Below are 20,960 nucleotides of genomic sequence, written 5' to 3'. Positions count from 1 at the left end.
ATTCCGATTGATAACAAGGTCACGATCACTGGATCTCCGCTTCACGTCGCAGTCCACTCGACGCAAGGGAACGATTACTCTTCGCTACCCCGCAGTCAGCGCTGGACAGTTGTCTCAAACTCGCAGAATGGCCCTCGAGTCCTCATCTTTCTTCTAATTCGAGTGTCCTGTATTCGTTTGATCTCACCGTGCAGCTGGAAAGTCCCCGGGGGCGGCTGATAAACAACGCTTCCCCGACTCCAAATTCCCCACCGCTTTTGACGCTTTCTGGCGGTCGCTCTCGCTTTGCATCGGCAAACCCCAGACAGACCCCATCTACTCCATCTGCGCCTAGCCTAGGCGGTTTTTGCCTTTGATGATGGCGACACACGACGAGCAGCAGGATGACGGCCTCTACTCTCGCGAGACCTCCGCCCGCAGGTCGCCGTCGCCTTCAAACACCCAGCATCGTCGCGGCTATCAGGCCTGCGATCCGTGTCGCAAACGCAAAGTCAAGTGTGACCTTGGGAGTGAGTTCATCTTCTGCGGGGAACTCGGCCTGTACCCGAAACACGAGGGGTCGGATGCTAACACGTTCTGGCTGCCTAGGTGTCGATAATCCCCGCCCGCCGCCATGTGTACGATGCCGGCGCGAGAGTAAGCGCTGCGAGTTCTCCGCCACACGGCGCAAACGCAAGACCTCGGACGTTGAAGGCCCGGCCGTCGATGATGTACTGCGCCGCGATAAGCGGATGATGATTGGAGATAATGTAGCGAAGGTTGATGCTTCCCCCAGCGCGAGATCATCTTCATATCCTCAGCCTGAACCCTCCTCATTCGATACGCCCAGTCTAGGGCAGCAAAAGTGGCTCAACAAATCTCCATCCAACAGCCATCTACCGCCGCCAAATAACGGTACCCAGCATTACGCCGCCAACTCATCTATCTCCGATGTAAGGACTACAAGGCACCCGGTGTACTCGGCCGTTACAAGATTTAGCCATGAAGGAAACCAGCCCATGATGAATCGCACTGCAGTTGAGCTACTCTCGCCTGCAATCAGTAACAGCCATGATGCTTTACATCTTCTGTCGGAGGCGGCGGGGAGGACGGAGGACCTCCGGTATGCTGCAACGCGACAGTCGGCATCGTCGTTCGCTTCGCCAATGTCGTCCATGACCCAAGGGGGAACACCACGAAGCGCGGGCGGGTCATTTTCACGGCAGCATAGATCGGCGACTGCGCAAACAGGAAACTTCTACCAGGGAAGTGCGTTGGTGTCTGGAGAGTCCCTTCCGGATAATCGGACGAGCTCTGCTGGGCGCCCTTCAGACTCAGGCTATCTGGATGCTGTCAAGGCATGGTCGCGCCTCCGTTTCGTCCGCGCGGGCTGGCTTTCCGTCGAGGAGTCGATGGCCTACGTTGCCTAGTAAGTTTCATTTCCCCACTAAAAATACTCTGTACTAATCATGCCAGCTACTATGAACACCTCGCACCTCTGAGCCCAATTGTTATCCCGGATTTCTCACATCCATCAACACATCGCACTCTCCTCACCGAGGAACCTGTTCTGGCGGTAACGATCTTGACCGCTGCCTCGAGGCACATGAAGCCGAGCGGGGACGGCGCGCATTCCCGAGCCTTCTACATCCATGACCGTCTTTGGTCGTATCTACGTGGAATGATTGAGCGTCTGTTCTGGGGCCAGGAAAAATTTGGCGGAAACGGCATCGGTATCAACAAACCTCGGTCTTTTGATTTAGCACCCACCTCAGCCAAGATCAGTCACAAGGGTAATCTGAGATCTTTGGGCACGATTGAAGCGCTATTGATTCTGACCGACTGGCATCCGCGGAATCTACATTTCCCTCCTGGAGATGATGAGAACGCATTACTCGACCTTGACGCCCAGGCGGGTCGATACGATAAAGACCTAGACAATGACGGCGAGCCTACCGCACACCGAGGCTCCCATGGTGCGCCTGAGGGGAAATTGGCCTTTCAGACGTGGCTGGAGCCAGCGTGGCGCTCAGACCGGATGTCCTGGATGTTACTCAGTACCGCACAAGCGTTAGCGTTCGAGCTGGGGGTGTTTGACCAGAAGAACGATGCCAAATCACTAACTGAACCACCGGCGGAGCAAACGCGGAAACGTCGACTCCGTCGGCTCATCCTCGTGTACATTTCGCAGAGCAGTGGCCGCTTAGGCATTCCCTCTATGCTGCCGCTACCACAGTGGGCTGACGACATCCAGCCCACGCCCGTGACCGGTTCAAAAGCCAATGAGGTTGATAAGATGCATGATTGCTGGCTTGGGATATCCAAGATCATGTATCAGGCCAACCAGCTCCTGTTTGCGTCTAGTGAACAGACTTCTGATCTAATCAGAAGCGGTCGTTATCGAGATCAGATTGACCGATTCCAGTTTTTCTTTCGAGAATGGCGGCAGAATATGGACTCAATAGAGTGTAAGTTTCAACTTCGCCTCTTTTTTTGGCACCTACTAATCCTCTCAGTGCACCCCGCAATGAGACACATTTTGATTATCGAGTATGAATATACACGTAAGTCTCCTCCTCGAACCTCATGGCATCGACTAACGCCTTGGAAAGGATTATACGTCAATTCCCTTGCACTGCAGGCAGTGGTCGACCGGTGGACGACAATGTCGAATGAGGATGCTCAGGCTCAGAATAAACCGTCGTCTGCATCAGGAAACACGTCATTCAATGTATTGATGGAACTCTACCGCGTCAATGAACCTTTTATCCAAGAGGTCGTCAATTCGTCACGCAAGATCCTGACAACAGTGCTTGAGGGCCTAGTCCCAGGCGACCATTTGAAACATGCCCCCGTCCGAACCTGCTTCCGGATCCTGTCTGGCATGATATTCCTTCTCAAAGTGAGTTTCATAGGTCCCACTGTTGTGTCCTACCTCTAACCGTATCAGACATTTACTCTCGGCGCGAAAGAAGACGACGTGCGCGTCTCGCTTGATCTCCAAGACCGCACCGTCGAAGCCCTCCGAACATGCGTCGTCGACGACATCCACTTAAGCCACGCCATCGCTCGCCTCTTGGAACTCCTCACAGCCAACATTCGCACTCGCTTCCTCCGCTTCGCCCCCCTCGACCGCAGCGGCGACGGCGACAGCGCCAGCGCCAGCCACGACCGAGCCTCTGCTCCAACATCACGCCCCCACTCACCCCGTCCACGAGAAGGACCACATGCTCGCCAGGATGGTCTAAGCAACAGCCACACCTGGCCACCCGCGCACTCCTCAGCACACAGCCAACTCGGCGGCTACGCCGATGCCCACCCACCGTCAACAGCCCCTCTGACCTCAGTCCACGACCCTCTAGCCGGCATCCCCGCGCAACCCATCAACTCCTCCAACATCAACGTTAGCTTCATGCCACCCCCACCATCCGTCTACTACAACTTCTACCAATCCCGGTCTACGCCGCCATCCGGCGAAATGGACACATCTAATCCAGGTTCAAACTCAACATCCTCTGCCCTCCCCTCACATTCAATGAACGAACAGCCCGGTGTCTCGGATTGGTTTGCGCTCCCGCTAGACCAGTTCTTCAATTCTTCGGCTGCCGTTGTGGATCAGGGGCTCGGTGGCACGGGGCCCATGGTCGGCGAGTTCGATATGCTTGAGGTTCTTCTCAATGAGCAGTATGATGGTGGTGCTGGGGCGGATGGGTCTGGGTTGGATTCGGCGGGGGGCGGGCTGGCGTCGCAGTTTATGCAGCCGTAGGTTTGGTGGGCCGCGCTGTGGCTCTTATTTTGGGTTGATGCCCGTTGAGACGGGTCCTCTTTTCTCCTTCTGCCATTCATTCTTTGCCTTGGTTATGTTTCTTGCCTTGGTTATGCTGAATACCCTCCCTGATGGATATATGTGTGCTTGTATATTTATATTTGCGTTGTATCTTGGTATCGAGTGGAGGTCACCTGCGTCTGTCATTCTCGTTATAGCTTGGACACCGCTATGTTTATGATTTGTACGATCAATGTGACTATGGATGCAGATGTATATCGATGTGAATATAGTCTAATTACAGCCTCGTGCGTTGAGAGTTCGTCTCAAAGGAGTAGAATAATGCCTACTCCGCGACATGAAGGGTCATTTCTTCGTCAGTCCTCAGTCGTTGGTATAGTAACTCGGAGTCAAGTGCCAAAACCTCGACAGATCTTACGCTCGTTCTCTGCAGTCATCACAGCTGGTGCCGGTCAAGACGCGGCATGGTAACCTGGACGCGGAATCGAGCGGTATCCTGGGGACACTAAGATGCGATTCCCAAGATGAACTCGTAAAGGCTTGCAGGCATAAAAGCGCGTGGCACTTCCCTTAGCTTTGATAGTTATTGGCCCGGAAGCATCGCCGCTCCAGTTACTCCGGAGGCAAAGAACGGGTGGCACCGTGGCAGATGCTGTGTCAGGTAGGACGGACGCCAGCAGCTGCAAGTACGCGGAAGCCACGGTATCTGAAACAACCCGAGCAGGCGGGATTGCAACAATTTTCCGCATAATGTAGTACAAGCATGTGGACATGCGGCTGGTGTCCCGAAGCTTGCAGGTAAACGTGTATGCTTCCCTCAGGACTGCCGCCCTGCACTTCTAGGTACTCCGTAGGGTTTTGTTCGTTCGCATGATCCATATTTCGTCTGACTGGAATTCCATAAGATCTTGGGTAACAAATCATGAATGGCATAGGACCACGTCCACGACCTGAGCTGCAGGGTGCTTTCAGACTGTTTCAGTGTTTCTTCAGGCCCAGCGGATCGGGTTCGGGATGATGCTATGCTGTAAAAGGTCTAGAGAGGTACGCAACGCAGTGATCGGCGGCCCTAGAGGTTAGCGCCCAATAGAGCATTTTAGCCTCGTGGTCGATCAGCAAATCACGATGCTTCAGAGCAACGATAAACCGAACGGTGGGGAGGGGAAGACCCTCTTTCTTTTTGGGATGGAGATACGGCACCGGCAGGGGCGGCATTTCATCGCTGGGACCAGGTTCTAAGAAGGTATAGTTTGCGGACGAGTTCGAAGAGGCAACTGTTCGAGACAATCTAAAGGCTCGATGAATTCATGTCTTGACTGGGTGCAGGAGGTTCAACAAAAGGGTAGGACTTTGATGGATGGCCGGCGTTGTTTGTAGATGGCCAGAAGGTGGGTGCTGATGGAACACAATCATTGCTGGGACAAAGCTTCGCCTGGGGCGCTGGAGCTGCTGTTGTGATGAACAGGATGGGTATGGATGGAATATGGATGGGTTGAAGAGTTGCCAGAAGTGGAAGGTAGATAGGAACATGTGACCGGCGGCCAACCACGTCCAACTTGTCCAACTTCAACTTCCAGTGTTTCTTCACCTCATGGATTCAACCTCCCGCATGCAGGAAGACCCTTGGTCTTACAGGCTGCTGCAGCCATCTCCTGAGCAGGCTGAGCTCCCAGCCAAACCCACTTGAGCTACCGGCTTCTTTTGCAATTCGCCGGCCGGGCTTTTTCGTACATCCACAATTGTTTGTTGGTGCCAGGTGGACACGCGCAAATGACGATCGCGGGAGCAGGTCAAATAGAAGCCCCGCATGGCCTTCAAGGCCGATGACCCACGGCTTAGTCCATCTGAGAAGCTTCTTTGGGCCCTGAACAAGCAATTGCAGTATGCTGCCGACTCCGCAGTTGCATCGCTCGTGCCTGACATAAACCCCTCATGTCAAGGCGGGCGTTGACTTCTCTTCATCACTGCTATGGACTCTGTGTTTGATCTAAACGGGTGTAACTTAGGACGAGCCTGATCTTAATAACGTGCTCATGGATGAGCAGGATCTTCGCTCGCAGGTACCTAGTACGGCATGCTTTGTACCCTGAGCAGGTACTCCGGACTCCGGGGCCTTGCTAGAACCCGACTCAGGTGGAACCTGCTGTCCAAGCAGATTGAGATGCTCCTCCACTGCTTATCTCGCGCTCTGAGGGGGGACACTGTTTATAAAGTTGTCTCCATCCCCCCTCTTCTCGCCCAGCAGCTCGTCTTCCAGTCCTGTTTGTTCTGCAGTTGGTTCTTAGGGCGAGATTTGAGTCTGAATCCATCACCTTGCCGTTTTCATCGTCCTGATCAACACATTATCCAGAATGGTTGTCTTCAGCAAAGTTGCAGCAGCATTTGGCCTCGCGGCCGTAGCATCTGCGATGCCCACAATCTCCCCCCGTCAGGGCTTCACTATCGACCAGCTGTTGAAGGAGGTTCCCAAGCGCACGATCAATCTTCCAGCAATCTATGCCAATGGGTTGCGCAAATACGGCGGCAATGTTCCCCCACACATCTCGGATGCCATCACCCAGGGTAGTGCCGTGACCACCCCGGAAGAGTATGACATCGAGTATCTGACTCCAGTCAATGTCGGTGGTACCACTCTGAACTTGGATTTCGACACTGGATCCGCAGATCTGTGAGTCTAGACCGTGGCCTTGCTTGCATACTTGATGCTAATCTATCTAGATGGGTGTTTTCCGACCAGCTTCCGGCTTCCCAAACTGCTGGGCACAGCCTCTACAAGCCATCCGATAATGCAACCAGGATGCCCGGATACAGTTGGCAGATCTCATATGGTGATGGCAGCAGCGCCGGTGGTGATGTTTACCGGGATACCGTCACTGTCGGAGGTGTTGCTGCACGGGGACAGGCAGTCGAGGCCGCCTCTCAGATCAGCGCACAATTCACGCAAGACCAAAACAACGACGGTTTGCTCGGTCTAGCATTTAGCTCCATCAACACTGGTGAGCAGGCTGACCATAGTCCAGCTTTAGTTTACTGACCCACTATCAGTTAAACCCAGCGCTCAAGCCACCTTCTTCGACAGCGTCAAGTCTCAGCTCGAGTCTCCTCTTTTTGCTGTAACCCTCAGGCATCAGGCGCCAGGATCTTTCGACTTTGGCTATATTGATGAATTCAGGTACACTGGTGATATCACCTACACAGACGTCGACAGCTCTCAGGGCTTCTGGATGTTCTCTGCCACTGCAGGCGAGACTGACTTCGACGCCATTGCCGGTATGCCTAAACATATCATCGAGCCAACAAACATTCTCTAACCATCGTATAGACACCGGCACATCCCTCATCATGATCGACCAATCCATTGCAGAGGACTACTACTCCCAGGTCCCCTTTGCCTTCGACAACCCCTTCTACGGCGGCTGGACCTTCCCCTGCTCCACCAGACTCCCCTCATTCACCATCACCATCGACGGCTACGATGCCGTCGTTCCCGGCCAGTACATCAAGTACGCTCCCGTCACGGACGGCTCCTCCACCTGCTTTGGAGGCATCCAGAATAACCAGGGTCTCCCCTTCTCAATTCTCGGTGACGTTTTCCTGAAGAGCCAGTATGTCGTCTTCGACTCCGAGGGCCCTCAGATCGGTTTTGCACCTCAAGCTTAAACTTCTTTACTCGGTGCCCTGCTTGATCGAGCCGTCGATCCTTTTTTCTTCTTCTGCAGACCAGGCAATGTCCGCTCTTTCTTGATACCTTCTTTCGTAATTATGGCCTCTTTCTCTTTCCGAGGGGAAGGAAAGGAAGGCAGAAACATTATGTACGGAGTACTCTAATGAATAATAGCCGTGCACTAGGTAGATCCTATGAATGCATTCAGCAGTTTACACTGATCAAATATAAAGCTAAGGCTGAGGCAACTCATACTCCTACGAAAAGCCGTATACTCTCTGGATTGACTTTCCTGTCAAGAGGACATCGGCTGTGACGGAGAAGAGCATTGAACTGCCTTAGACGGGTCGTTTCGAACGCCCCGAAAGCTTAGGATGCTTCCTGTGGATTCTCCTCACCATTTTCCCTAAGATATCCTGGCTATCCCAATCCAAGTCCGGAACCGAAAACCCAGCTTCTGTTCCATCGTCTCCTTGTCCCTCTGTTTGCGAATCTGCATAATCTGCGCCCTCGGATGCATCTTACCAGCGAGGGGGTTGGTGAAGGATGAGGTGATCGGCAAGAAGGATGAACAGAACAAAGGATGTGACTGTCAGGAAAAAGCAAGCAGCTCGCCCAACTGTCTTGGAAGGTGCCCAAGGCTAGAGCCAACAGCTGCCAGAGGGGAGGTTGAGAATCCTGAGCCTGATGATAGGACATCGTTGAATCCGTTGGGTAGGCCTCAGCTGCCTGCCTGTTTGCTCTTTGTCCTAAGCTGCAGCATTTAAGCTCATCTCTCGTCCCCCAACACGCTTCATTCCTCCTTCCACCAACTCCCATTACTCTTCTACTGAGCAACTTGACCTCCATACAGTCTTGCCGTCACCATGCAACCGCCCATGCCATCCATGACCGCCAAATGGCACAACCAAAGCTATCCCGGCATCGACCCCAAGCGGCCCGAGCTCAGCGCTGCCGGGAAGACCGTCATCATCACCGGAGCGGTAGGAGCGGCGATCCTCCTAACCTCAGGGATAACGGTCTAATCAAAAGAACGCACAGGGCAGTGGAATCGGACGCGCAACCGCCCTGTCCTTCGCCAGCGCCGGCGCCGCCCGCATCGTCCTCATCGGCCGCGATGAATCCAAGCTCAAACAGACCCAAGAAGCCTTGCCGCGGCACCTGCAAACCTCCATTCACGCAGCCAGCGTAACAGACGAGGATGCTATAACCGGCGTAGCTACCGAAGTCGGGTCCTGGGATGTCTTGGTCCTTGCCGCAGGCTATCTCGCCGACCAGATGCCGCTCAAGGACACGGCCGTGGACGAATGGTGGCAGAGCTTTGAGGTACGGTAGTACACCTGACTACCTCGCCATGCTTGAGGGGGGCTAATGGAGACTGGCCCATGGAATAGACCAACGTGAAGGGAACCATGATTCCCGCAAAGGCATTCCTTCCCACCGCGGCCTCTGGCGCTGCTATCATCGGCCTCACGACGGCGATCCCCTTCCCCGCCGCCGTTGGAAAGGGCCTCTCGGGCTATATTACCTCGAAGCTTGCGGTGGCTAGGATACTGGAGTATATTGCGGCAGAGAATCCGGGTGTCTTTACGGCCGCGCTTAATCCGGGCACGGTCCATACCGCCATGTTTGATAAGCTTGGGGCTGATCCTGGCCAGCAGGCGTTCGATAGTGGTATGCTTGGGTTTGGATTTTGCGTGTCTGTGGCTCTGGGGACTGACTATGTTATAGTGGACCTTCCTGCAGACTTCATGGTCTGGCTGACGAGCAAGGAGGCGTCATTCTTGAGCGGGCGTGTGGTGTTTGCGAACTGGGATGTCGAGGAGTTGAAAGCAAGGGCTCAAGAAATACAGGATGGCTTGATGTTGACGACTGGGGTTCTGGGGTGGCCCTTTAGCCCGTCTGACTCCCAGTAAGGTGGAGATGGTGCTGGCAACATACAGAGAATGCGTGATGCTGTGACCAGCTATGATCCCAAGCACGTGTTTCAGAGGCTGTGTGCTGGTGGGATTAAGATATCCAGAACGCAGGGATCATGATCAGTAGCCCTGGTTGGTTGAAGGATATATATTGAACCTCCGGACGAGCAGTTCCAATGCCTACCATACAGAAAATCCCGAGTTCGTGATGTGACAGCTCTGGTGATGGTTTTCTCATGAGTACGGTTTAGAATCCCCTAGAATACCAGTCCTGCAAATACAATAGCATTGGCCTAGATTGATGTCATTGTCGTCAAAACGCGCTGACCCAGGCGCGGTTGTCCATGGTGATGTAGACCGTTCAGGAGGAACGCTTGGGCGGCTGCGTCGACTGGATTGACAGAGACCTGCGACGTAGGGACTAATTGTTGGTTATTCCGGATCCAAAACATGGCCAGCATTAAAAATGAGGGTAGGGTTTCGAAACAAAAAAAAGAAACTCCCGATGAGGGGGTCGAACCCTCGACATTCAGATGACCCGGCAGAATTCCCAGTCGGAAACGCGGTATAAAAGTCTGACGCTCTAAACCAACTGAGCTAATCGGGACTGGTTATAGTTTGCGGGTTTCAAAGGTTAATATAAAGCAACAAATGTTTTCCACAAGATTCCTTGTTCTAGCTCCCATCCGTCTAAACGAGAATCTTTGTATTTGGGTTTATAGGCTTGCCGGGGCTATTACTACTCATAACGGCCCTATATTTACGAGAGTTAGGCCTTCGAACCTGTTTGCTGTTAGCATAACGCTAGACTCCATCAGCACGAAACTAGACCAGTCCTTATATATACACTCCAACAGTTGTGAGGTCTGGACAGTAGGGAACGCCCTCAAGAAGATATATCCTGCTAGACCAGCACAATCCTGCGTAGACAGTAGTCATAGTTATAAAGAATACAATGAGTATATCAAATTGTGTGAGATTCTAAAAGGGATTGGCATTAGGCCAGTCTAGTCCATCTACAGCCCAGTTGCGAGGTCTATGTATATAGAAAACGCCTCATTAAAAATATATCTTGTCAGGCCAGCACAATCTTGCGTGGAGAGTAGTCATTAGGGTATAATAAAACAAAATAAATGCTAAACAAATCAAAGCTCCTGCGTATCCAGCCCCCAAATCTCCCACTGCTTCAGCACGTCCCAGCCAACACGCTGTATCCGCCTTCTGAGAGTGCGATTCCTCGGACCCGGCAAGAGACACTCATTCAGATCCAGACCGTTCCAGGACGACGGACCGGGTGCGGAACCGGAGCCTAGTCCCGGTGGTTGGTCGACGGATACAACGGAGGACTCTTCATCGCGCATTCGCTTTCCGAGCGTCGATGGCGGGAATGTGTTCTTTTTCTGCTGGGGCGGAGGGATTTTCGGCGAGGACGTTGACGTGGGAGGTTGGTTGAGGCCTGGGCTTGGGAGATTCGCGCCGGCACCGTGGCCGTTCGTCTGCGTCGTCTGATTCGTCTGATCGAAGTCGACGAACGAGAGTGGGCTCGTGTCTTCGGCGCTTGGGGCGCGGGATGCGGCTGGTGTTTGGGATTGGACGCCGGCGCCTCGTGGTGGTTGTGACTGCGACTGCGACTGCGGCTGAGGTTGCGGTGGTGGTTGTGGTCGGTCCACAGGGACGGTAAAATATTCGCCCAGAAGGAATCCCTTGCGACCGAACCCAATGACCTTAAGTCGTTGGAAGAGCTGCTGGTCAGCGAGTGCTTCGCCTAGCCGTTCCGTAAGGATCTCATCGTCTAATTCTACGAATTCCGCGAACGACCGCGCGCCAATGTCTAGACCATCTATGTTTTTGCACGATTTCGAAAACGGCTTTGCTTGCGAATTGCGGGTCTCGTCTGACCCCGCGGACAAAGACCCTGTTGGCACAAGAAGACGGAGTGCCTGAAGGTTGCGGAGGAAGGGAAGGAGCAGGCCCAGCGTGTCCATGCTTGACATTTCCGCCGCGAATGCGAGCTGCTCAAGCTGTGGGCTTGCGTGGACGAGACGCGCTATGTTACCCGAGGAGAGCGCCCACCGGGCTGGGAGGAGGAGGTGCCGTAGTGTTGCGGCATGGTTGAGGACGATGCTGTTGATGGAAGAATCTCGTAACCTGGCCTGCAGGCTAGGTAAGTTCGACGGAGAGTCGGGGGCTGTTATGAGGTCTTTTGAGGAAGAAAAAGGGCCATTCATGTTCGTAGTTTCAGAAGACGGTGGTGTGAGAGTCGCAGAAGATGCGCAGGGAGCCGGTAGCTCGCGCGGCGAATTAAAGCTATCGGAAAGGGTACTCGAGCCGACCAGGTATAACCTTTCAAGCCCCGTAAAGCTTGCAAGGAATTCGGTTTGCCGTTGGTTATAGAGATTCGCCCTGAGGCTTTTCAACCGCATCGGCTTGTTGTTGGGAGGCGTGGCAGGCCATGTACTATCGACAAATGTATTTAAAGTGGTGAGCTCCGACCGGACCTCGTGGAGCATCGTCACCTCCTCCACCGTGTTGCTATCGAATGCGAGATTGAAATCCTCGCTATGCCGCGCGTACAGGTTCGCCAAAGCAAATGATTTGACTGCCATGGGCTGCTTCGCTGAGATGCATTTCCGGAAATAGTCGTGGAGCATCACGCTCGGCTCCTGCATGTTCCTCATCCGCGGCGACCAGTGCATCTTCAGCTCCTTCAACTTCCGCGCCTTGTAAAGCAGCGTCGATATATCATCCGGGTAGCAGAGCGGGTCAATGTCCGTGATCTTCAGGTACCGCAGGTGCGGCATGGCCGGGATGACCGTCGTTGGGCGCGGATGCCGACTGCTGGGGAACCGGAGTGTCAATGAGGTCAGCTTCGGCAACTGCGCCAGCCCTAGGTACACGGTCTCGAGCATCTTGGTGCTGAGCTCCCAGCGGAAGTCCTCCAGTTCCTGCATCCGATCCACGGCTGCCCGGATAGTGATATTCAGCATCATTGACGAATCCGGCACCCGTCCGACGCGCGCATGTTCTTCCAGCTCCTGTTCCCGCCAGTCACCGCGCAGCGTCAGTGACCGGACAAGCGATGCGTACGGTCGCGTGATGACGGCATTCAGTCCCATTGTGAACGGACTTGCGCTCCCCATGCCCTCCGGCTGGTCGCCGCGGTATCGGATCTTATCGTAGGAGGTTAGGATGAGGTTTTGATAGAGCTGGGGGAGGGCCATGTAGTTGAGGACTCGACATGTCCGGCACAGACGAGCGAGGTCGCCCGGATCGTCCAACTACAGACGGATAATGTCAGCTGCATGCGTTTTTTCTTTTTCAAAGGCTCAAGACAGAAGCAGGGCCGTACACGAGCGATAATCCGCGCAATTAGGTTCAACGGTAGAACCAGCAAGGTTGGGCCTTGGGGCCGTTCAATAGCGACGCAGGCGTCAAACATATTCTGGTTGACAGCCGCCATGATGCGACGTCCAGCAACTATGGCGGCGCAGCATCGACCAGCGAAGAAATGTGCAGATCGATGGGTGAGTAAGGCATCGAATCCAAAGAAGTGTGCTGACAGGAGGGTGGAGTCCGAAGGTGGAAGAAGCTGGGGGATCTTTTCTTAGTGAGCCGGATGCCTGAGGTTCCGGCGATTATGCACAATGACCGCGTGCTACAACCAAGACACAAATAGACCAAATAAATCAAGGCGGATTACGATTTTGTCTAGCTAAACTACCTAGGTATGGTTACAAGCAACAGAACGACCCCTCAACGAAAAGCAAGCCCAGGAATCGAACAAGTTCCCGGATGGTATATTCTAAGACAGGTTGTCCGAATGGCAGGAGACCAGAATGGATAGAAGAGGGAGAAACTTGGACCATGCGCCAGGCACAGAGAAGTTCTCCAGTGAAAGTAAAAATGCGCCAGACCATTCATCAATCGTCGCCGTCGTAGAGACATCATATCTCCGCCTGGGTTGGTACAGCACTCTTAATATCATGGACTCAAAATCGGGAACATTCGTCAAGGAGAAAAGCCATCATAACCACCCAAGCCGTGACCATGCAACATTAACGCCACATCAGATGATCCTTGCCTGGGTCAAAAGATGGAATGTACAGCCGTAAACTCCAACTCAAAAAAAAAAGAAGAAGACATGAAGGGAAGAAAATAAGGCAAAAAAAAAAGGGTTGACAGAGCGAGGTGCGATGTTAAAGAGACGAAAATGGTTGTCTAGAAGCTGACCTCCCCCGGATCGTGATCCATAACGCTTTCATCCCAAGACCGGTCAGACGTATTGCGATCGTCAGATGTTCGAGGGTTAAGGGTCATGCCTTCACCTTCGCCTCTCTCGACATATTCATCCTGGCTAACCTCCTTCAGAATCCGTTGGAAGTACATCCTCAGGGTACGAAGCCCGCGCAAATAGCCACGATCAATATCATCCGGATGTTGGGGAGGGCAACGCGTATCGGGTGAAAGTTCATCTTCACCCGTCACACAATTGGCAAAATCAACGATCTTCAACGAAACGTCGATGTTATTATGTCCATCCTCAGAAGTACGGCGTTGCAGATGATTTCTCACGCTGTCTTTAGTGGCTGCCTCTGCTTGGGAGGGCTTTTGTTGTTGGGGTGTTTGTTCGCCATCGTAGAGAATCAGGAGGCTGCTGGCGTAGAGGCGGTAACGCTTGAGTTTCCGGATCATATTCTCCAACTTGGCCAGCTTATCAAGGATAATAGGAATCTTCTTGGCAACGCTCAAGTAGCTGATCCCGTCGTAGAGGAAACGAGTCAACGCATCCTGGAATTCACGGCCTGATTTGAGATCGCGGCCGAAGTACTTGTCCTCAAAAGTGTATTCCTGCTTTTTGACATTCCAAGTCTGCATGCCGCAGAGACGAACACCGAGTTGCTGAGAGGTCGTGTTCTGACACTTGCGCCTTTGGGATTTCCTCTTTTTCTCATCGGCTTCCACGCCATACTGACGAGTGCCCATCTTTAGGTCAAGCACGCAAGGTTTGTTCATCCCGGCAGTGAGATCCTCCAGCAACAGGAAGAACTGCACCCGGTCATCCTTCCTTGTTTGCGCTTCCTTTGGGTTGGCTGGGGGCTGTGTGTTTGTGTTGTCACTGAAGCCAGGGAAAACAGGGCTTTTCAGAGGTTCAGCGACAGGAGGGCCAGAAGTCCACCTATCTCGAAGCGCAAAATTAGTAGTTTTAGACGGGCTAGAGCTCGAGAGCCTTGCTTCATTAGGCGCGGTCGAAGATGTCGGCGCATCACTTTCCATTGAAAAGATCTCATCCTCTTTATCGCCACCGTATCCCTCATCCTCAAAGAAAATGAGGTCCCCGCCGCCCTTGTCAGAGTCCAGAGTACCCCGCCTTTGCAGGCCACTTCCAGAGTGTCGGCGTCGAACGGTCCTAGTTCGCGACACTGAGCTAGAGCGTGGGACAGCCTCCTCCGACCTTACCGAATCGAGATGCTGCTGGGAAGCATCAAGGGCCGTGGAGGCGGATGATGATAGAGCAGGGCCATCGCCGCTTTTCTTCACAATGTCAATCGCAGGGCTCCGTGGTGATTCCACCTGTTCCATAATGCGAGGCTGGCGAGGAATTAGGCCTTCGGAAAGGTTCGCGCTCCGACGATGACCATCAGACGTCGTTCTTGGCAGAGTGAGAAGCCCTCGTGCATTACGCCGATGGTGATGAATAGCGGGTGGACTGAATACCTCTCTGAGCACCTGCTCCTGCAGTTTCCGATTGACAGTAGTAGCGCCCCAAGTTTTCTTGACCGGTGACGGAGAAAGCTTCTCGTCCAACGAGCTATGTTCATGCCTCCGCCCGTTCGTCAACGCTGTCCCGTTTGTGAATAGGTGTCCACAGGATACTGCAGCGTCTGCCGTGCGAGGTCTTTTCTGGGAGAACAAATCGACCGGGATAATATGACGGTTGTTCTCGAGTATCACCTTAGGAACAATACCAGTGACTTGCTTCTGGCTGAAAATGCGCTCTTTCTCTACAGGATTCGCGGCTTGGTGCAAACTGTTCCCTGACGTTGCCACGGTCTGCTTGACGATTTGCGGTTCATCAGTAGCTTCAATATCTGATTGTCCAGGCTGAGTCTCCGAAGCTTTCTTTGATTTCTTTTTGGAGAAGGTGACGTTCAAGACACCAATGTACCTGGAGCAACGTTAACACATGATTAGTGGCCATGACTTGCGGACACTCGTACCTTGGAAGGAACATCAACATCTCTGGATGTCTGCGTTCGATGCGCTCATAAAACTCGTTCTCTCTGTTGTTGAGCTGTTTACACACAGCGCGTCTGGAAAACCGAAACACTGTTGTGTGGCCGCCAACCTGATGCCGATATGGTTTCAGTTCCACGGCCCCGACTGGCGTTACTGCGCCTTGCTTGCGCCGAGGCCGAGGAATATGTGGGCGTTGCGTGGGGGTGGCCGTTGGTGTTACCTCAGCCTCATCGGTCACGCTAGACTCCTCATCCCGGACGGACGTTCCGCTGTCATCTGCGGAGAATGCTTCGGAATCTTCAGTGGAATACTCAGTCTGGCGCTGCAGCATAGAATCAAGGGACTTCTCATTTAGCTCTTCTATTGGAGTCTTCCTGTCCTGAAGATCGCCGTGCAGAATTCTACTGTCATTTTTAGATCGAAGGGAAATATCCACATGATTAGTTTCAGGCTCATCCGGGGCAGTCCGTCTTTCCGGCTTTAGCACGAGGCTACTCTCCGTTGCCGACTCATCATATGGCTGCAAATCATGCGAATCTTCTGCAATAGAATGAAGGGGATCGACCTCATCGGAAACTGCCACGCGCTCATGCGGGAAATATACTGCGGAGGAGATCTGCTCGTCATCCTCTTCATCAACAGGAGCCGAGCCGACGCGGTTCTCTTGGTCTGTGTCGGAAAAGGGGGAGGCCGTATGAACAAAAGCCCGGGCCCTTTCTGAATATTGAGTGGGTATACTTCTGGAAAAAGAAGTTCCCCGCCCCCCTCCTGGAGTAAGGTGGAAGTTTCGAATCTCCTCTAGAAGACTCCGAGGTAATTTTCGAGTCTCGAGTTTGGCAGGGACATGTTCGATCGTGTGATCGCCGTGCAACTCGCCACCCGCGAATGGCTTGATCATCGGGATGTTTGCAAGCGAAAGCTGCGACAAACGTTTCGAAACCTGAGCATCCGCTTGCTCGGGAATGTCAGCTCCATGCCGGTCATCCCGGGGGTGACGATGGTCCGCATGGAGCCCTTGCTGGTCTTGGTCATGCACCTCAAGGGCGTTATCATGCCTTGCAGCACGATCATCTCTTCGCTTGCGATCCGGGGACGTGGCTGTGTTCTCCTTGAATAACCCAAGGTAGTGACTCGATTTACGGCTGCGGACATAAGGAGCATGTTCGGCGTTTGCTATATTGGCTTCGATCGAGTTTTCTACCCTTCCACGCCGACCGCGACTGGGACTCCGCTCTAGTTTGTTTTCCTCTGTGTTATCCCTGGACGGCTGTCCTTGTTTTTGATGAGAGCTAGCGGCGCCCTTCAGTCGGCTGTCGGAGGGGGTTACCATCAATTGCGGTGACCAGGAGGAATCGTCAAGCAGCGGCGAAGGGTGAAGACCTCGGTGGGACGTCTGTGGCGCACCAGCACCGACACCCGCGAGGTGTAAAGATGATTTGCGGTAGGGCGCATTGCTGTCCCAAGTATGTTTCGGCGCCCCCCTAGCGGCGAAGTCAAGCCCCTCGTCCAGCGTCACATCCTGGTCGTTGGGCGATAACGCGAAAGGAGGGTTGGAGGGAAGGAGCGGGGCGGAGCGCAGCGGTTGGGTTCTCTGAACTTCAACTTCCATGGAGGCGCCGTCGCCGCGATGCTGGTAGGAAAGGACCTTGGGAGTGAACGAGGAGGAAAAGGACGCACTGTCCGAATGGGAAGTCAGGTTTGTAGGAGCGTCATGATGGGCGACTTCGACGGGCGGAAGTTGCGGCGAATTGGCAGCTTCGTTATCAGAAGGCAAATAATGTGTTGCGAAAATGCTGTCTCGTTCAGACAGCTGTGGGCTGTTATAGCCGGTATAGTGTAGCTCTGGACGAGAGATGGGGTCCGAGGGAGCGGTTGTAGCTCTTTTTAGAGTAGATTTGGACGAGGGGTTGGCCCACTGACGAGCCGTGGGGGATTCAGCGCGGGATGGTGAGGGAACGTGTTGAGGATCGATATGAGCAAGCTGGTCCCGGACGTCGCGGTGGCGCCGCTGCTTGCCGTGAAGAGAGCTCGGGCGTTCAGAGCAATCATGTTGGGCAGAAGTAGCAGGTGTCACCGGGGGAGTCGAGGGGGGATTCTCAGATGCAGATGGAGGCCTTGACATGAGGAGGACATTGGTCGGGACTGCTCGGTCGAAACAGGGATTATGGGATCCGAACAGGCAGCAAAAGCGTGGAGGGAGAAGGATTATGGTTGGTGTTTCGAGTCGAGTAAGGCGGAAAAAGGAAAGCCCAAAGACTGGCGCTGATGGATTAGCTGGGTTAGCTGGGTTAGCTGGGTTAGCCTGGGAGACCGAGGAGATCAAGGAACATCAGCCACGTTCCAGGGCAAGGGCAGCTTACAGGTTGAAATCGGGCGGCCGCCTCAAACAGGGATAGATTGGCCTGTGAGCTCGATTAAAGGATGATGATGAAAGGGAGAGATAAGTAGGGAGGTTAGCGTGCGGTTAGTTCGAGAGAGCGGTTGGCCAGCCCGGGGAACTTGGAAGTGATGCGGATCCTCGTCACCGCTTTCTAGTGGGACTGGACTGGCGCACACTCAACTTTGAACTGCTCAATTCTAAAGTCAAGGCTCAAGCACGAAAAGCAAATCCCACAGCCCGATCACCTCAGAGGCTCAGAAGCTTCTTCGGCAGAGACGGCTTGCCTCGGACTCCTCGCCGAACCGCCAATTTTAGGGTGGCCCGATGAGGGATTAACAGCACTAATCGTCGTCTAGGCCGTCTCTTCCCCGGAATGAATTGGAACGAAACTTGGATCTCGAGACTGAAGCGAGGAGTCAGGAGTCAACAGACAGAGATGAACCGCCACCAATCAGACTCGGACCTACCGCGAATGCTTCGACCAGGGCAGCTCTGCGATGAGGTGGAAGCTATCTCAGACCACTTTACCACACCCTTCGATGATTGATACGCACGTCGACACTTCTGGCAGTTGGCAATAATATTCGGCCTTGCTATCATCGTCATTTTATCCCTCCGGCTCCCGTTCGACTGGACAGTTTCATCCCTGTGAACGCGGCTTCGAGTCATGCCTCCGGGTGTTGGCAGGCTGTGCTACCGCATTTCGAGAATCGTGGATCAAAAATGCGGAGAGTAACAAGAAACTCGGTTCATTGTCCGACTATGACCCTGTGACTCTACTCCGTATATCCATTATCCATAATAGGGTCTGCCGATTCTGGCCGTACCCCTGTGTTACAGCCGCCACGGAGAGGGAAATGGCATCCATCCCATTTGTTAGGGACCGCAGTGGATGATGCAATGCAAATCCCAGTCCGGCTTATCTGAAGACAAACCAGTCATGTCCGTCTTATCCTGGGGATATATGATGGCCGGCGGCCGCAGGAGGGCATTCCAAGAAGGATCTCCTCTCTTTCATCCCCACACCCGCATGACCGTTTCAGCCACAGTCTACCAATCATTGCGCAACGTGATCAACCTGCTGGCTCATATCTTCCAGCAACTTCAACCTCCCATATCTGGCCTTCACCTCAACAACTTGGTCCGATTTGGATCTGTGCTCTGCTTCTCACCACCGGCTATGTTGGCCGCTCGCTGTCATGACCGTCATCGACACGTCGTCTAGATTCCGGTGATGAAACGCCCGTCAAGCAATCCTTCCACGGAGGTCGGCAAATGTCGAGAACAAGCGCATCCATCTCAACTGAGTCAACTCCAAAGGCGGCTGTGCACTTTTAGTGCATATTTCCGATCAGGGACTTGGCTCTCATCATTTGAGCTATCTAATCTCCCCGTCCCCGTTCTGCTTCAACTGCCGGATTGTTCGACCCTACTGGGTAAATACCAACCTCCAGTCGAAAGGAGACACGTCTCGTCCTTGAGCTGTCTCATAAATCAACGGCACGGCATTCCCCCTTGCTGCCCTGCCCTACCGATTCAAGCACTCTGCGTAGGGATATGTGTGAGGGTGGTTGCATCTCTCTCGGCAGCTCTCGGCTCAACAAGGCATTGCGATGATGCACGTGCGCGAAGACGCTGAATGCCGCAGCTTAATCATTTGTCAGTTGATTCAACAACTTCATACTCCTTGCTGGTCTCAAATTCCAACCAACTACCCGGTGATCTGATGATGTTCGACTCATTCGCATTGTGAATCCTCGCCGACTAACATGTTATCGCAGACGCTGCGTGATTGAGTCATCGCAAAAGTTCTACAGTCGAAAGGAATCTCATCTTAACAGACAGGCCGACCAGTCCAGTATTGATCTCCTTGCACCACCATGCCCATATTCGAGCTTCTGCTTGAATCCCTTCTGGTACCGAGTATGAGACTGACCGTTGAAGACGTCTATCAAAAGGATTGAATGGTAAATGAACGGCAGCAAGGCTGAATCAGAACTCGATTCCCTGTGAATCGATCATCAGCGTACTGGATTCGCCGGCGGGTTGAGAGTGATGTGACTCAGAATCCAGACACTGACATGTCTTGGCGATTCCATGCTACCGCTTGAGAGTTCCCCGGCCAGAATGGACATTCTCTGGGTTTCAAGAGTCTGCACATTCATACTCCATAGGTAGGTCTCTATCCAACCTGCAGCCAAGGTACCTGCACGACTTGTACCTTCCGTCCTTGCCTTCGGCTGGGCATTAGAGTCCGGGCGCGTCCAGTCTGAGCATTGATGCATGCTTGAATAATCTCATCCCTGCTTAAGAGGTCCTGGGTACTGGACCGCCGTCGCAGCAGGATAACCATCAACCCAGGTCTATGAAATCCACTTGTCTGTATCAATACAACAAATCTAGGATCCGCCCAGTAGCCTCGAAACCAGTCTTGCTTCCTGATATTCGTAATTCCCATGATTCAATCAAGCTTGCAACCAGTGAGTTCCTCCATGCAACGTAGACAGTGACGGCTTAATACCTAGCTACGGGGCCTGATGGCCTAACCTGCCATAGAACAATGATAGAAGGCTTTTCGCACCTGGTTGATCATCATTCGACCTCCAGTGCAGAGTTCCAGCCAGCTTTGGACCCGGTCCTGTTCGAAAGATGCTGATACACAGGCGCCTTGGGCTATACCGCGATTCTCTGGAGTTGGGGCTATGCTTTGCAGCAGACCTATAATGTATCTTACTGCTTGCTGGTGCTTGCATGTTGACCATAGATCATCCGCGGCGTGGGGTTCAAAACAAGATACGCAGAACCTGAAGCGCATGCTATCATTGCCAATGAGACAAATTATATAACAGGTATGAAAACAAACAGCCAATCCCAGATGATAGTCATATGCTCATAAACCCGTCAACAACGCATATGAATCCGATTCCTTACCTAATCTTATACCTCACCTCACCTCAACCCACCTCAATACCCAATCTTACCTAACCCATCCAT

The 20,960-nt window shown here is 53.2% G+C and overlaps 5 protein-coding genes across 5 annotated transcripts; 3 read left to right on the top strand and 2 right to left on the bottom strand.

Moving 5' to 3' along the window:
* Positions 1-358: 358 nt before the first annotated feature.
* On the top strand, positions 359-3,745 carry DSM5745_10256 (Zn(II)2Cys6 transcription factor domain-containing protein; the record flags this gene model as incomplete). Its single annotated transcript, XM_026752272.1, has 6 exons — positions 359-509; positions 589-1,408; positions 1,456-2,447; positions 2,496-2,543; positions 2,592-2,881; positions 2,930-3,745. 6 exons carry the CDS (start codon positions 359-361, stop codon positions 3,743-3,745), a joined length of 3,117 nt encoding a protein of 1,038 aa, XP_026599334.1.
* Positions 3,746-6,117: 2,372 nt separating this feature from the next.
* DSM5745_10255 (pepsin-like aspartic protease) lies at positions 6,118-7,426 on the top strand (the record flags this gene model as incomplete). Its single annotated transcript, XM_026752271.1, has 4 exons — positions 6,118-6,434; positions 6,485-6,762; positions 6,812-7,036; positions 7,089-7,426. 4 exons carry the CDS (start codon positions 6,118-6,120, stop codon positions 7,424-7,426), a joined length of 1,158 nt encoding a protein of 385 aa, XP_026599333.1.
* An 870-nt stretch (positions 7,427-8,296) lies between these two features.
* On the top strand, positions 8,297-9,346 carry DSM5745_10254 (SDR family NAD(P)-dependent oxidoreductase; the record flags this gene model as incomplete). Its single annotated transcript, XM_026752270.1, has 4 exons — positions 8,297-8,413; positions 8,472-8,756; positions 8,825-9,104; positions 9,162-9,346. 4 exons carry the CDS (start codon positions 8,297-8,299, stop codon positions 9,344-9,346), a joined length of 867 nt encoding a protein of 288 aa, XP_026599332.1.
* Positions 9,347-10,494: 1,148 nt separating this feature from the next.
* Positions 10,495-12,809, bottom strand: DSM5745_10253 (uncharacterized protein; the record flags this gene model as incomplete). Its single annotated transcript, XM_026752269.1, has 2 exons — positions 10,495-12,627; positions 12,699-12,809. 2 exons carry the CDS (start codon positions 12,807-12,809, stop codon positions 10,495-10,497), a joined length of 2,244 nt encoding a protein of 747 aa, XP_026599331.1.
* Positions 12,810-13,567: 758 nt separating this feature from the next.
* Positions 13,568-17,708, bottom strand: DSM5745_10252 (inositol polyphosphate kinase KCS1; the record flags this gene model as incomplete). Its single annotated transcript, XM_026752268.1, has 2 exons — positions 13,568-15,515; positions 15,568-17,708. The coding sequence occupies 2 exons, from the start codon at positions 17,706-17,708 to the stop codon at positions 13,568-13,570; spliced, it is 4,089 nt and encodes a 1,362-aa protein (XP_026599330.1).
* Positions 17,709-20,960: the final 3,252 nt, after the last annotated feature.

The sequence above is a fragment of the Aspergillus mulundensis genome (assembly GCF_003369625.1).
Source record: "Aspergillus mulundensis strain DSM 5745 chromosome Unknown scaffold_14, whole genome shotgun sequence".
Classification (NCBI taxonomy): Eukaryota; Fungi; Ascomycota; class Eurotiomycetes; order Eurotiales; family Aspergillaceae; genus Aspergillus; species Aspergillus mulundensis.
This window is presented reverse-complemented; position numbering and strand designations above follow the sequence as displayed.